The sequence below is a fragment of the Dermacentor albipictus genome, chromosome 1, assembly GCF_038994185.2.
Source record: "Dermacentor albipictus isolate Rhodes 1998 colony chromosome 1, USDA_Dalb.pri_finalv2, whole genome shotgun sequence".
In the NCBI taxonomy this organism is placed as follows: Eukaryota; Metazoa; Arthropoda; class Arachnida; order Ixodida; family Ixodidae; genus Dermacentor; species Dermacentor albipictus.
In genome coordinates, this window is record NC_091821.1 from 315,062,997 (window position 1) to 315,076,222 (window position 13,226).

A 13,226-nucleotide genomic window follows, 5' to 3' on the forward strand; every position below is an offset into this window, starting at 1 on the left:
TGGAACGATTGAACAAATGCAATACGTGAAATGATCTTATCGCCGCTCATCGTGTTCACGCTGTTCTTCAGGAGTCCTAACTATACGTGGCCTTCTCATATTGCTATCACAAAACCGATAAAATCAATCGCTAGGCGGGTTGTTCCTTTACACATGAAAGTGTAGTGACGTCACTCCCTGCTTCGTATGCTACAGTTGCCATTTCCCGGCAACTGCAGCTTATGCAATTGCAATATTTACTGGGAAACACATGCTGCGAACGCTACGTGCTTCGCGTTATTCGAAAGCACCTTATCGTATGTCTCGCTATTCAGGCTAGCCTTGCCAAACTCTCACCCACCCGTAGACCTATGACACTTGAAGAGGGGCTGGCGGACTCCTCCTCCAATTACGTACGTGCCATGATCGAGCTCATCACGACGCTCGGCTTCGCAGACAACTAGAACAAAGCGGGTGAACCCGGACCGGGGTTCTTGAATAAAGTTTATTCTCTCTCTCTTTCTCTATCACGTGCTTTTCACACTTGTATTGTGCTTTTATTTATTGAAACGAATATTGGGGTGTGTCTTGCATGCGTAATTCCAATGCAGATAAGAACTTTTCGCTTCAATTCGTGGAATGGTTCTTTGTCGACTGTTCTGTCTACGGAGACGAAGAAATAAGAAAATGAAATTATGTGGTTTTACGTGCTGGAACCACGATCTGATTATGAGGCACGCCGTAGTGGGAGACTCCGGAAATTTGGACCACCTGAGGTTCTTTAACGTGTACCTAAATCACCGTAAATGCATCCACGCATTCAACACTCATGCTATCGCGTGGTAGATTGTTCCAGATTTCCACGAGATATGGGGAAAGAAGAGTGTTTGTAAGTGTCGCAGCTTGAAATATATTGCGTGATGCACTTGGTATTTGTTCTAGATGAGTGCCGATAGGGTGGCAATGTTGTGGTACAACTTATACATAAATTTCAAAAAGGGAAAACGTCTGCGCGATTTTCCAGGAAGCAGAATTTCGAGCAAAGTTGAAATCGAAGTGGAAGTATTGAAATTAAAGGAATATTTGGGAAATTAAAGCTTTCCGCACTTCTTTGCTTCGCGCAGGCTGCTTTCTGGCTGTGAGACACATGTAAGCCAACAATAAAACAAAAAAACGATTAAATACGAGCTCAGTAATTGCGCCACACCAGTATAACTGTTACACCGGCCACACACAAAAAAAAGAGCTCACCCGATACATAGCTAAAAGTGATTCAAAGTGAACGAAGGCTGGCCTGTCAAAAGCGCTCCCGGTGGGCTTAAGAGACCGTAACGATTCTCCATCAGCGAATGACAAGCAATAAGCGAGACGCTTTGCAAACGCGGAGGCTTATATAGGTGATTTGTTAGCCACATTTTAACCGTGTATGTATTTAACCGAATTGTCCTTGTCTCATTCCAGTTGGCTACCCTGGTATACCATGGAAGAGAGAGAGAGAGAACGGTATTTCCAGCATGGATATCGTATAGTTTCAGAGCGAGTACAACTTAAGCCTGTACGCACTTTTCTAATTTGTCTATTTCATTTATATATAAATATATTTAAAGCTATTTTATTAAAGGACGAAACGAAAGCGGCAGTTCTTTGCAAGCTATTTATTTATTTATTTATTTATTTATTTATTTATTTATTTATTTATTTATTTATTTCGGATACTTTTCTGGCCCGAAGGCATTACAGAAAGGAGTGGTAAGTGAAAAAAAAAACAGTACATAATTATACAATAATAGGTATTACAAAACTGCAGAAAATACAGCAGTCTTGAAATTGCCAACGTCAGAAATGGCAGCGATGGAGGGAGGAAGGTCGTTCCAGTCGGCGCTGGTTCTAGGAATAAAAGAACCATCACACATTTTTGTTCTAAAATATGGAACACCAACTAGCAGGCAATTATTTGATATAGAAGTACAGAATGCTGGGCGAGTTGGTACACCACATATACTGTATTCTTCGTCAGTAATTATTTCTTTTCGGATGAAGGGGCAAGGAAGAGCTATTCCTATTTCGTAAAACGCCACTGATACTGTTTCTAGAAAATCACGTGCCCCTCACGTACAGTAATGACAGCTCTATGCAGGCGCAGATGTTCATAGCAGGGTTCTAGAAGACCAATGCGTGCGCGAAATATGTACCACATGCGAGCTGGCACCACACATTTTCCAAAGCACTGAGCCTTGGCACCACATCCAAACTGCAGCACCCCTTCTCCGACCAGGCACAAATTCCGGCCCGTCAGGGACGAAAGGTGCTCGAAAACAGCCGAGCGCGGACCCACGCGCGAAACAGATAAGGAAGGAAACGCAGAGGCCTGGACGGGTGGGCAGACTCCACGTGTCCGAATGCTGTCTCATCAATACCGTGCAGCACTGCACACGCTGAAGCAGGCGTCCGGTAACGAAGGGCCGCGTTTGCCAAGCTGTTCAACAGCTGCTGGCACCAGCTTTAGCTTAAAGCCTGCTGCACAGCTTTAGTGCGAGATGTATCACAGAGAAGTAGTATACTCACTTCCTTTCTCGCCGACGGCTGGGCGGAAGTTCTCGTCCCCAACCGTCCCTTTAAAGGTCGCTCTTCCACGTGCGGTCGTTCTAGACCTGTGTGGCTTCCCTTTCAAGCAGACAGCTGCTGTCGTACGCGTCACCAGAGATCCTAAACGTGCCTTCGACAGTCACACGTGCGCCTATAGCACGACCCCCCCCCCCCCCTTTTGACGAACGCACATTGAGACGTTCGGTTTTATGTAACGCCGAGAGACACGTCCTCCCCACACCATGTCCAAAGCGCATAACGAACAAACAAGAAGCCAGGTGGACGGCTTGCCCTACGTCTCCACCATGACGTAGACGTCCTTGGTGCAGCTGCCATACTAAACGAGGGATCAAAGCAGAAGCTGTACCACGAGGCCAGGCTAAAGTCTTTTAGAGAAAAACGAAAATAAAGAAATGCTCATTCTTCGGCAAAAGAGTACGCATTTGGGCTGGTTGGTTCATGATTACGAGCAATAAAAACAGCGCTAAACGACGGGACGAGTGAAGGGACACAGACAACAGCGCTGACTAACAAACAAAGTGTGTTTATTCCGTCAGTCAGCATATATATGCTCCGCCGTTATCTGAAACCACGGAATCTACAGAATAGGACATGCGCAGGGGGAATTGCAAATAATGTGATAAGAAGGCAATCTCCTTCGGAAGGAGAGAAATGGACGGAAGGCTTACACATGCTTCGCCACTAACGTGAATGTGGAAGGCTTCGGATATAAGGCGTGCGCGGTCATCACGATATTTTGACAGATAGGTTACACCTTCGAAAGATGGCTTGCAGCCGCATTCTGCATTGCAATGAATGCGGCTGCAAGCCATCTGCACATAGGAGGTGATACTGCACATAGGAGGCCAGTTCCTGACCTGGTGAGGGAGTGTCTGTTGGAGGTTAATGGGCCTTCTTAATCTGGTTGCAGCTGGACTAGTATAGTCCCATCGACTCCCGATTTCTTTTTTTCTTTTTCTTTTTGCGCCGGTGTCAGGCGCCACTTCAAGCCTGAAAATGTAGTGGACTGTACGAGAATTCGAACTTCCAACCTTAAGATTATAAACCCGGTTTTGTACCACTGCTCCACGCCACTACTACCGTTACAATCAGGGCGGCGACAAGTGGTTACCTATAGCCTGCGTGACCTAATTAAGTTTGACCGCATCTATTGTACTCTAACATTCTAACAATCTCTACTTGTGAGTTACCTATATGTCTGTGACGATGCTGACCCTGTCTGATTGTGAGTCCTTAAAATGTATTACATACTACATATACCTAAGTGAAAAAAGCTAGATGTTATCTCCACGCGCCATCTCCCTCTTTCACTTACATTAAAAAATTCAATGTTTAATAATTAAGGATGTCCAAAGCAACTTCATTTTTTGCAAACCTTGAACGAGACGGGCATATTATGCCGCGAACGCAAAACGAGGATAATTGTTGGCAACTGCTTCTCGGAAACATCAGTGATATTACAGTTTTTTGTAGTTTCCATCATGGCCATGGAGTCATCCATGGCTAGTTCATTTTCAGCGTCAGAGTATTAAAGTATAAGGAGCGCTCGAATACCGGCCCATGAAGTGGAACCAGCATCAGCGCAAGGGAACACGCATTTCATGTGCATTTCCTTAAGTCCGCCAGCTCACATGCTCAAAAAAAAAAGCAAGTAAGCACGTGCGTACATAACATTGTTGCAGTATAACCCTAGCCGCCAACAGCCCAAGAGTAAAAAAATTTAGTAATACTTTCCTCAAGCATTCCCTAACACTGTTGTCAGGCCTAAAGAAGCTGAGAGGGTAGTATGGCTACATTGGTTCTTTTTCCCTTCAGAGGTTTGACCGAATCATTCGGCAGCAGTTAACTGCGCGGTATACGCCGCTGATGGCAACACACGCACACTCGTCGACTAGAGCCGTCACCGGTGCATCGCCTCGCCAGTCCAAGGCTCTGCCAGCTAAAACACTGGCACGCAGCGCATAAGATGCATAGCTGTCAAGGGGTGTCAAGGAAGGTGCGCATGAAATGCCGGCAACCAGCCGGTTTTCACGCTTTTGCCCGATGAAGCGAGAACGGGCCGAGCGCCGAATTCGAGACGCCAGGAGAAGGCCCGCAGAGAGCGGGAATACGCATGAGCCACGTGACATAAGCTCAACGAAAGGCAAAGGTTCCCCTTCAGTGCAACGCGCAAGTGATACAGAGACAAAGGAAAGAGCCTGAAATTTCCTACCCCGCTCTCTACACTATCGCGCGTGAGTGAGAACAGCCGACGCCGCAAAGGGACGTCGCTGCGTCCTGCAGTCGGGTTTGCTTGAGACGTCACACGAAGGCCGCTATAGCAGTGATTTATTTTCGCATGTGTGATCAGTAATGTATGTGAGTGCATAAAGCTCTTCAAGCATTTCGCCAAAACTATCAGCACATTACGTGTTTTTGTGCTCGATATCACTCGCTCGTTGGCTAATTTCTGAGTAAGAACACTCTTGTAAACATTTTCTTTTCTTTCCCCGAAGACGCTGCTATTAGTTTTCCGTTGAAACGAGTAGCGTAGCGTGTACATCTGACGTTATCGCCTATTATTTTTAGAACCAACGTCAACACATCCGCTCGGTCAAGGCATCAATAAAATCGTAAAGATTGATACTGATAAAACACAAGAGACGATTCACCGCTAGTTAAATCTCGCCTGCACTGATCCGTGGCTACGTGGCTACAGAGACGAACGAAGGTACTGGGTGAAAAATAACCAGAATATGAGAATAATTACCTCGTGTTGTTTCTTCGCTCAATGTTGGTTAAATGTTGCATAAACATATGTAAACTTAAAGCGAGGGCACTGTTACCTATATATTCGTACATCCTTACATTAGATATAATAAGGGAAACCGAGAGTAACATACCTTAGATTAGTAAACGTTTGGCTAGTTGGTCGGTCGTCCTAAATATGCTTACAGCGTAAGAATTTTTTTTGTAATATTCGTGGGATTCACACGGTTATATCCTCATAAGAAATTTATGAGAGATATAGGGTGCGGCTTCATTCTAGTACTCACTTAACGTTAGAAGCCAACGTTAGGCGTCCATCAGCGAAATATTTTATACGACAAAGGCACAAAGATAAAATAATCGGCACACTGCGAGTCTCTTTTCATCCCAAATGCCGCCGCACAGAAATTTCGCAAAAGCTGATTTTCACTGTCAGGCGCACGTGCGACGTGACAGAGGCGACGTCCTGCAACAGGAAACTATCGAATTCGCTCAGCAAGAAGTTCCCGCGAGTTCTCGTTCCGCCCTCCTTCGTCTCTAGCCATGTCGTCTTTGTTGCTCGTTGTGACGTGCCGACATGCTTACGTTCTACAGCTATCAGAACAGAGATCGTGCTTACATTACAACAAATGCATCTTGCACGCGTACATGAACTTAGGCAGCGTCCGCCTATGTCTTCTTAACCGCGCCGCGGCGACTGTACAGAAATAATGGAATTGACGTTAAAAATTAACTGTGCGAAAAACAGAAAGGTTGAAGTTTTTACCTAGATGAGAGGAAGGCTAATAGGAGAGCAGGGGGAGAGCTTAACGATAAATAAATTTCAGAGTGCCAAGGGAGCGATAGGACTGAAAGAATGTGATGCTATAGGGTGCAGAAGTGCAAGCATGGCAATGCCTCATCACCCGTCTATGGCTGGCACCTGTCAAGGTGCAAGACGACACTCACTCGTACGTTTCGCGAAATGAAACACACACAGCATAGTTCCCGACTGCGCGTATCTTGACACACTATCGCGCAAGACAAAAATTACAAAGAGGAGTGCCTTTGGAGCATGACGCCCTCAAATTCCACATAAACACGCTGCCTCAAGTCAGTCATTGCAATGAAGTTTGTGAAGTTTCACCTTTCTTATCCTTTAATGATCGTCACCTTTTGACCTTCCAAGATGGGCCAATCTTTTCGCATGTCTCAAGTTCAATGATGAAATTGCGCAAGTACAACGTGTCCGTGTTTCTTAAATATAATCTGAGACAAATAAATCCCCAAGGAGGCCCCACAGTGAAACTCCGACTGTTTCTAAGCCACATTTGGCACCCCAAGATTCAGAAATATAACTGTTGCAAACGCGACCTTTCCTTCGCACGGCCTGTCCCCATCAACACCATATACTGTACGTGCAGCTATAGGCGGACAGCGAACCCCCTAAGTGAGGCCAAGTAATTCGCGAGGTACTTGCACTTCAGCGTGTAAGCGCTACCAGCAAAAAATGTTTCAAAATGAGAAGGGGGATAGCGGAACTCAAATGAAAGGCACTAACGGCGACCGGGAACAGCTGGCAACCTCGCTTCATCAGCGCACACGGCGCGCACACTTAAGACCAACACAAGGCTGTTCATTGTGAGACGTCCAAACTTCCGGTCTCGCGTGCTCTAGTGAGAAGGAGAAGAACGTGAACCACTTCCGCTTCTGCATTGGGTAGCTGCGTGATACACCATCGCGAAAATGGGGAAGGGAATCGGATGGTAAAGCTTAGGTCTACGCCAGCCCTTGCGCGAAGATGATAAGAAATTGGCGCAGACGTTTAAACAGGGCGCTACCATTCACGCCGTGTAAGCACAGCCTTAGCGGAGAAAGCTACAAGATATCTGCACAGAAGAGAGATCCAGCGTGAAGCTCACACGTCGCTGAGCTTTCCTGTGCTCTCACATGCTTTCTTACGACCACATATATAGGCCATAATAAAACAAGGTGTTGAGAAAGCGTCCGGTCGTCCTTGTGATGTAGCGAAGGTATTCACCAATAATGATACCACGTTGTTGTTCCTTCGTAGCGGTTGGCTTGTATATTGTTTTCCTTTTCTATTAAGGCTAGCCTTTTATCATTATAATTATTTCTCTTTCTCCCTTTATCCGCTCTCTGTCCACTACGCGCGGTAAACATTTCAGCATGCTCTCTCAAGCAGCCACACCGTGGAAAATAAACTTGGAAAAGGAATCAATCAATCAATCAATCAATCAATCAATCAATCAATCAATCAATCAATCAATCAATCAATCAATCAACGGGTACAGTAAGAACCCTAAGGGCTGAGCGCTGGCGTACGCACAGATTTAAAAAAAACGACTACGAGGGAATCTAAGTAAAAAAAGAGGGAAAAGATTAAAAAAGTGAGAAAAAGTGAGCATAACATGAGAAAACAAACACATTTTCATGTGAAACTCAGCTTGCAATATTTACGCACAAATTGCATCGTACTCTCTATCGTTCATCATTTGCAGATTGTTCTTTTTTTAGACTTCGCTAAAGCATTTGATAAGGTCTGTCTTAAACGTTTGCTTAATAAGCTAACTCAGCTGAACCTTGACACTAACATGCTGAAGTGGACTGAATGTTTCCTAGTTAATCGCTCTCAATTTGTAACCGCAAGCGGCTACAACTCGCCTCTTCGAAGCGTAACTTCCGGTGTACCGCAAGGTTCAGTACTCGGGCATCTTTTTTTTTTATATTACCGACCTCCCGCCCTCACAACATCTAACATTCACTTATTTGCTGATGATTGTGTTATCTTCCGTAAAATAACTAATGCAGAAGATCCTAACCACCATCAGTCTGATCTAATTAGTGTAGCTAACTGCTGCAAACATTGGCTAATGGAACTAAGCGTTGGCAAATGTCAAGTGATGCGTGTATCTTGAATACCTAACAGCATCAATACATATTACCTAACTAATGTTCCAACTAATGTTCCCTTGAAACTAGTTCACTCTTACAAATACGTGCGTATCTTTGCTAACTTATCTTGGAATGTTCATTCCGACTACGTAATCCACAGTGCTAACTGCATGCTTGGCTACCTACGCCTTAACTTTTCAACCACCCCTTCACCCCTAAATAACGTGAATATGCATCCACTGTTTCGGATCTTGCCATTGACAAACTAATTAATTCCTTAGAACTCGTGAAAATAATTCTGTTCGTTTCATCTTACGTAATTAGAAATGAACACAAGTGTGTCAGCATGAAAACCAACCTTGCACTTACCCCCCTTTCTTCTCGTCGTAAAATCGCACGTTTCATTGTTTGTAATAAACTATACCATCATTCAACACTCCGCAACGATTTCATTTTTCAGCCACAATACGTATCGCCTCGAATCGACCACTGTTATGAAGTTGGTCTTGAATCATGCCACACTAAAATTTTTTTGCAGTCATTTTTACATCGGCCATCCACGAAATGGAACCATCTTCCCGATGAAGTCGTATCCATTTACGATAATAAAAAATTTGGAGCAGCTTTAGCTAACATTGTGTAAATGAAGCATTTTCTTTGTTCTTTACTGTATGGTTGTAACGTAAATACATTTGTATTTACCGCTTTATTATCTTAGTTTGTTACTAATTTATCACGACGCTGTAAACCCTAGCTAAAACTGTATAATCAGGAGCCTCTGTACCTAAACGTTCTAACTGCTTATATTTGTTTCTTTTTCTCATTTTCTGTAACTCACACCTCTCGTTATTGCCCTTGGCCCTTAGGGTAACAATGAATGAATGTAAGAGGGCAATTATGAAAGGGCAAGCTTATATATATATATCAAAACGCAAGGTAAGTTCAACAGAATACAGAGGGCATAAAGATGAACGATGTGTGATGGTTACTACGATACAACAATGCAAAGCTCGGGAAAAAGCAATTACAGCCACTGATAAAAAATATCAAGATCAAGAAATTAAGTATTATATTGACTTTCTATTCTGTAGGTAGTTGAGTGTTGGCTACGACAGGCCGGAATGTGAAAACGTGTAGGCTCCCTGGTTATCTGTATACGTAAAATTCGAAGCAAGTCACAACTGGTGCGTACGGGATAGATGAGGAAACCACGAAGGAGTTTTAACAGAAACAGAAGGTCAGCACAATAATCTCAGCAACGTACTCCGGGTACTGACAGTAATCCAAGAGTGCTAGAACAAGATCCAGTGTCGGTGTTTGAAAGGCGACGATGATACACGCTTAAGGCCCTTTTTTTACACCCTTTCTACGATGTGACTGTTAGGTTTATAAGTGTCATTCCAGAACACCAACGCGTATTCGAAATGAGGAAGACAGATTGTTGCCTAGAACTAGTGGAAAAGCGTAGGAGAATTCAATTCTCTGGAGAGTCGAAAGAAACATCCGAGGGAGCGCAGACCCCGCATTGCAACGTGATTAGTGCGAGCAGAAAATGGTTAGGTCCTATGGAAGAGTAAATCAACATATGAATGATATTAAATACCTTACACAGTGGTACAAAATCGACAAAATAAGAAAAATAAATACTTTAGATATTAAAAGTCATAGCTTTGGTTTTAGCAGCATTCAGTGTGAAGTCATCATCTTTGCACGATACAGATTAAGAAAAAAAGGTCGTAGTGTGGGTACCAAAGTCACCAACCGCGTGTGTTTTCTTTAAAATCTTGATGTCATCAGCATACAGAAAAAAGCAGCAATTTCGAGAAGCGGAAGAACTGTCGTTAACAAAAATTGAGAACAGCGGTGGTCTTAATGCTCACCCTTGAGGGACGCCGCTGGTTGCCTTATACAAACATGGTTGGTCGTTAACGTTAACATAACATGATCTATAAAAGACATAGTTGTGCAAGAGATTTACAAATGTAGAATAAACACCTATGTGCCTAAGCTTAAGCAGACGTCGTGAATGGCTGGCTACGTGAAAAGCTTGCTGAAGTCGCAGTAAGTGGTATCAACGCGCCCCCTCTGAAGTAGTGGCGCGGAGACCTGCATTGTGAAACTTGCGATATTTATCATGGCTAAGCGAGCAGAGAGAAATCCGTGCTAATTTGGAAACAAGGAGTTCTTCACACTTAAAGACAATATGTTGTAAACAGGTTCAAAATTTTTAGACGTGGCACAGAGAAGGGAGCCCGCAAATACACGCAGTGTGGCTCGAGCGGCCAGTCGCGAGGCGGCATCATCATCAACATCATCATCATCCTGGTTACGCCCACTGCATGGCAAGGCCTCTCCCATACTTCTCGAACTACCCCCATCCGCCCACCTAACTTTCTGCCGCCCCCTGCTGCGCTTCCCTTCCCTTGGAATCCAGTCCGTAACCCTTAATGACCATCGGTTATCCTCCCTCCTCATTACATGTCCTGCCCATGCCAATTTCTTTTTCTTGATTTCAACTAAGATGTCATTAACTCGCGTTTGTTCCCTCACCCAATCTGTTCTTTTCTTATCCCTTAACGTTACACCGATCATACTTCATTCCATAGCTCGTTGCGTCGTCCTCAATTTAAGTAGAACCGTTTTCGTAAGCCTCCAGATTTCTGCCCCGTACGTGAGTACTGGTAAGACACAGCTGTTATACACTTTTCTCTTGAGGGATAATGGCAACCTGCTGTTCATGATCTGCGAATGCCTGCCAAACGCACCCCAGCCCATTCTTATTCTTCTGATTATTTCACTCTCATGATCCGGATCAGCAGCCACTACCTGTCCTAAGCAGATGCATTCCCTTACCCCATCCAGTGCCTCGCTACCTATCGTGAACTGCTGTTCCCTTCCGAGACTGTTAAACAATACTTTAGTTTTCTGCAGATTAATTTTTAGTCCCACTCTTCTGCTCTGCCTCTCCAGGTCAGTGAGCATGCATTGCAGTTGGTTCCCTGAGTTACTAAGCAAGGCAATATCATCAGCGAAGAGCAAGTTACTAAGGTATTCTCCATTAACTCTTATCCCCAATTCTTCCCAATACAGGTCTCTGAATACCTCCTGTAAACACGCTATGAATAGCATTGGAGAGATCGTATCTCCCTGCCTGACGCCTTTCTTTATTGGGATTTTGTTGCTTTCTTTATGGAGGACTACGGTGGCTGTGGACCCGCTATAGATATTTTTCAGTATTTTTACATATGGCTCGTCTACACCCTGATTCCGTAATGCCTCCATGACTGCTGAGGTTTCGACAGAAACAAATGCTTTCTCGTAATCAATGAAAGCTATATATAAGGGTTGGTGGTATTCCGCACATTTCTCTATCCCCTGATTGATAGTGTGAATATGATCTATTGTTGAGTAGCCTTTACGGAATCCTGCCTGGTCCTTTGCTTGACAGAAGTCTAAGGTGTTCCTGATTCTATTTGCAATTACCTTAGTAAATAGTTTGTAGGCAACGGACAGTAAGCTGATCGGTCTATAATTTTTCAAGTCTTTGGCGTCCCCTTTCTTATGGATTAGGATTATGTAAGCGTTTTTCCAAGATTCCGGTACGCTCGAAGTCATGAGGCATTGCGTATACAAGGTGGCCAGTTTTCTAGAACAATCTGCCCACCATCCTTCAACAAATCTGCTGTTACCTGATCCTCCCCAGCTGCCTTCGCCCTTTGCATAACTCCCAAGGCTTTCTTTACTTCGCGTTTATTTGCAGGCCTCTTTCACGCTCGGAAAACTTTTTTTTATGTAGCACGTATTGAGCAACAGAAAGCTGTACCGGGAGTTTTTCATGTTGTTTAACAATGTTATAATTGAACTTTTCATATATTTATAATATTTGATAAGTTGTATAATTATTTAAGATTAATTATCTAATCAGGCGGAATGAATGAATGAATGAATGAATGAATGAATCTCCAATTGACGGCAAACAACATTACCTTGGTTCTGTCCAGCTACGTGGCATATGCATATTTTTAATGTTTGGCTCAAATTACGTGGTATTGTATCAGAAATGGGCAGCAAGACAGTCAACAACTGCTTGAACTTCTAGTCCGCTAGATTCCAGCAGACGAAAGCAATCACAAATGGTCCACTGATATGCGACGGATAACCAGATAAGGTGCGAACGTTTTTCTGGCACGCGACGTTAGCGGATATCCGATGGATCTCCGGACAAAAAGTCTAACATCCAAGTCTTTACCTTGAATGTTCGACTTAGTCTTTTCCTTGGATGTTCGGCAAATGCTTCCTGTTTTGCATATGAATGTCAGGACTTAGCAGCACTCAAGGTGAGGTTATTATCTATTCGTCATTTAGAAAAAGAAATCCGGTCAGATTGCAGGATGCGACAGTCATCAACAGTGTGTATTTCTTTAAAAATCTTGATGTTATCGGCATATAGAAGGAATGAAGAATTCCGAATAGCGGAGAGAACGTCAATAATAAAAATTTGAGAAAGCATTGGTCCTAATACTGATTCTTGAGGGGCACCGCTAGTTGGCATATAAAAAGAAGTTCGACCATTGCCGTTAACATAACATGACCTATCAAGAAGACAACTGCGCAAGAGGCGTACTGTTAAGAGTCAACATCAAAGTACGCACGCTTGGTCAGAAACAGTGAGTGAATGACTACATCAAAAGCTTTGCTGAGGTCACAGTATAAATGGTCAATTTGCCCCCTTTGATATACCGGCGCGGAGATCTGTGCCATGTGTCACAAAAATTACGTGATTTGTAAGAACAAAAACAACAACAACACTAATAATAATGCTGATATTAACAATAATACTACTGATAACAAATTTAAAAATCAATTGGAAGATTATTGACACACAGTGAGAGCATGTGATGTGGTAGATGTCACAATAAGGCGCCCCTTGTTTTCAAAAATAATTTCCCGTGTTCAAGAAAATTTTGACGCCTGTAGCCGACGCTGACTACTTCTTT

The 13,226-nt window shown here is 43.6% G+C and overlaps 2 protein-coding genes across 5 annotated transcripts in view; one reads left to right on the top strand and one right to left on the bottom strand.

Moving 5' to 3' along the window:
- The window catches only part of by (focal adhesion protein tensin), a 354,735-nt gene that overhangs the window by 313,547 nt on the left and 27,962 nt on the right, over window positions 1–13,226 (bottom strand). The window lies entirely within an intron of this gene.
- Window positions 1–13,226, top strand: part of LOC135904493 (transport and Golgi organization protein 2 homolog) — a 183,493-nt gene that overhangs the window by 59,854 nt on the left and 110,413 nt on the right. Inside the window, exon 2 of one of the 2 annotated variants that reach the window (XM_065435290.1) lies at window positions 1,441–1,482. The exons of the other annotated variant lie outside the window; for it this stretch is intronic. Coding sequence (XP_065291362.1) covers window positions 1,441–1,482 — 42 coding nt within the window. The remainder of the gene's footprint in view (window positions 1–1,440; window positions 1,483–13,226) is intronic. 2 annotated transcript variants of the gene reach the window in all.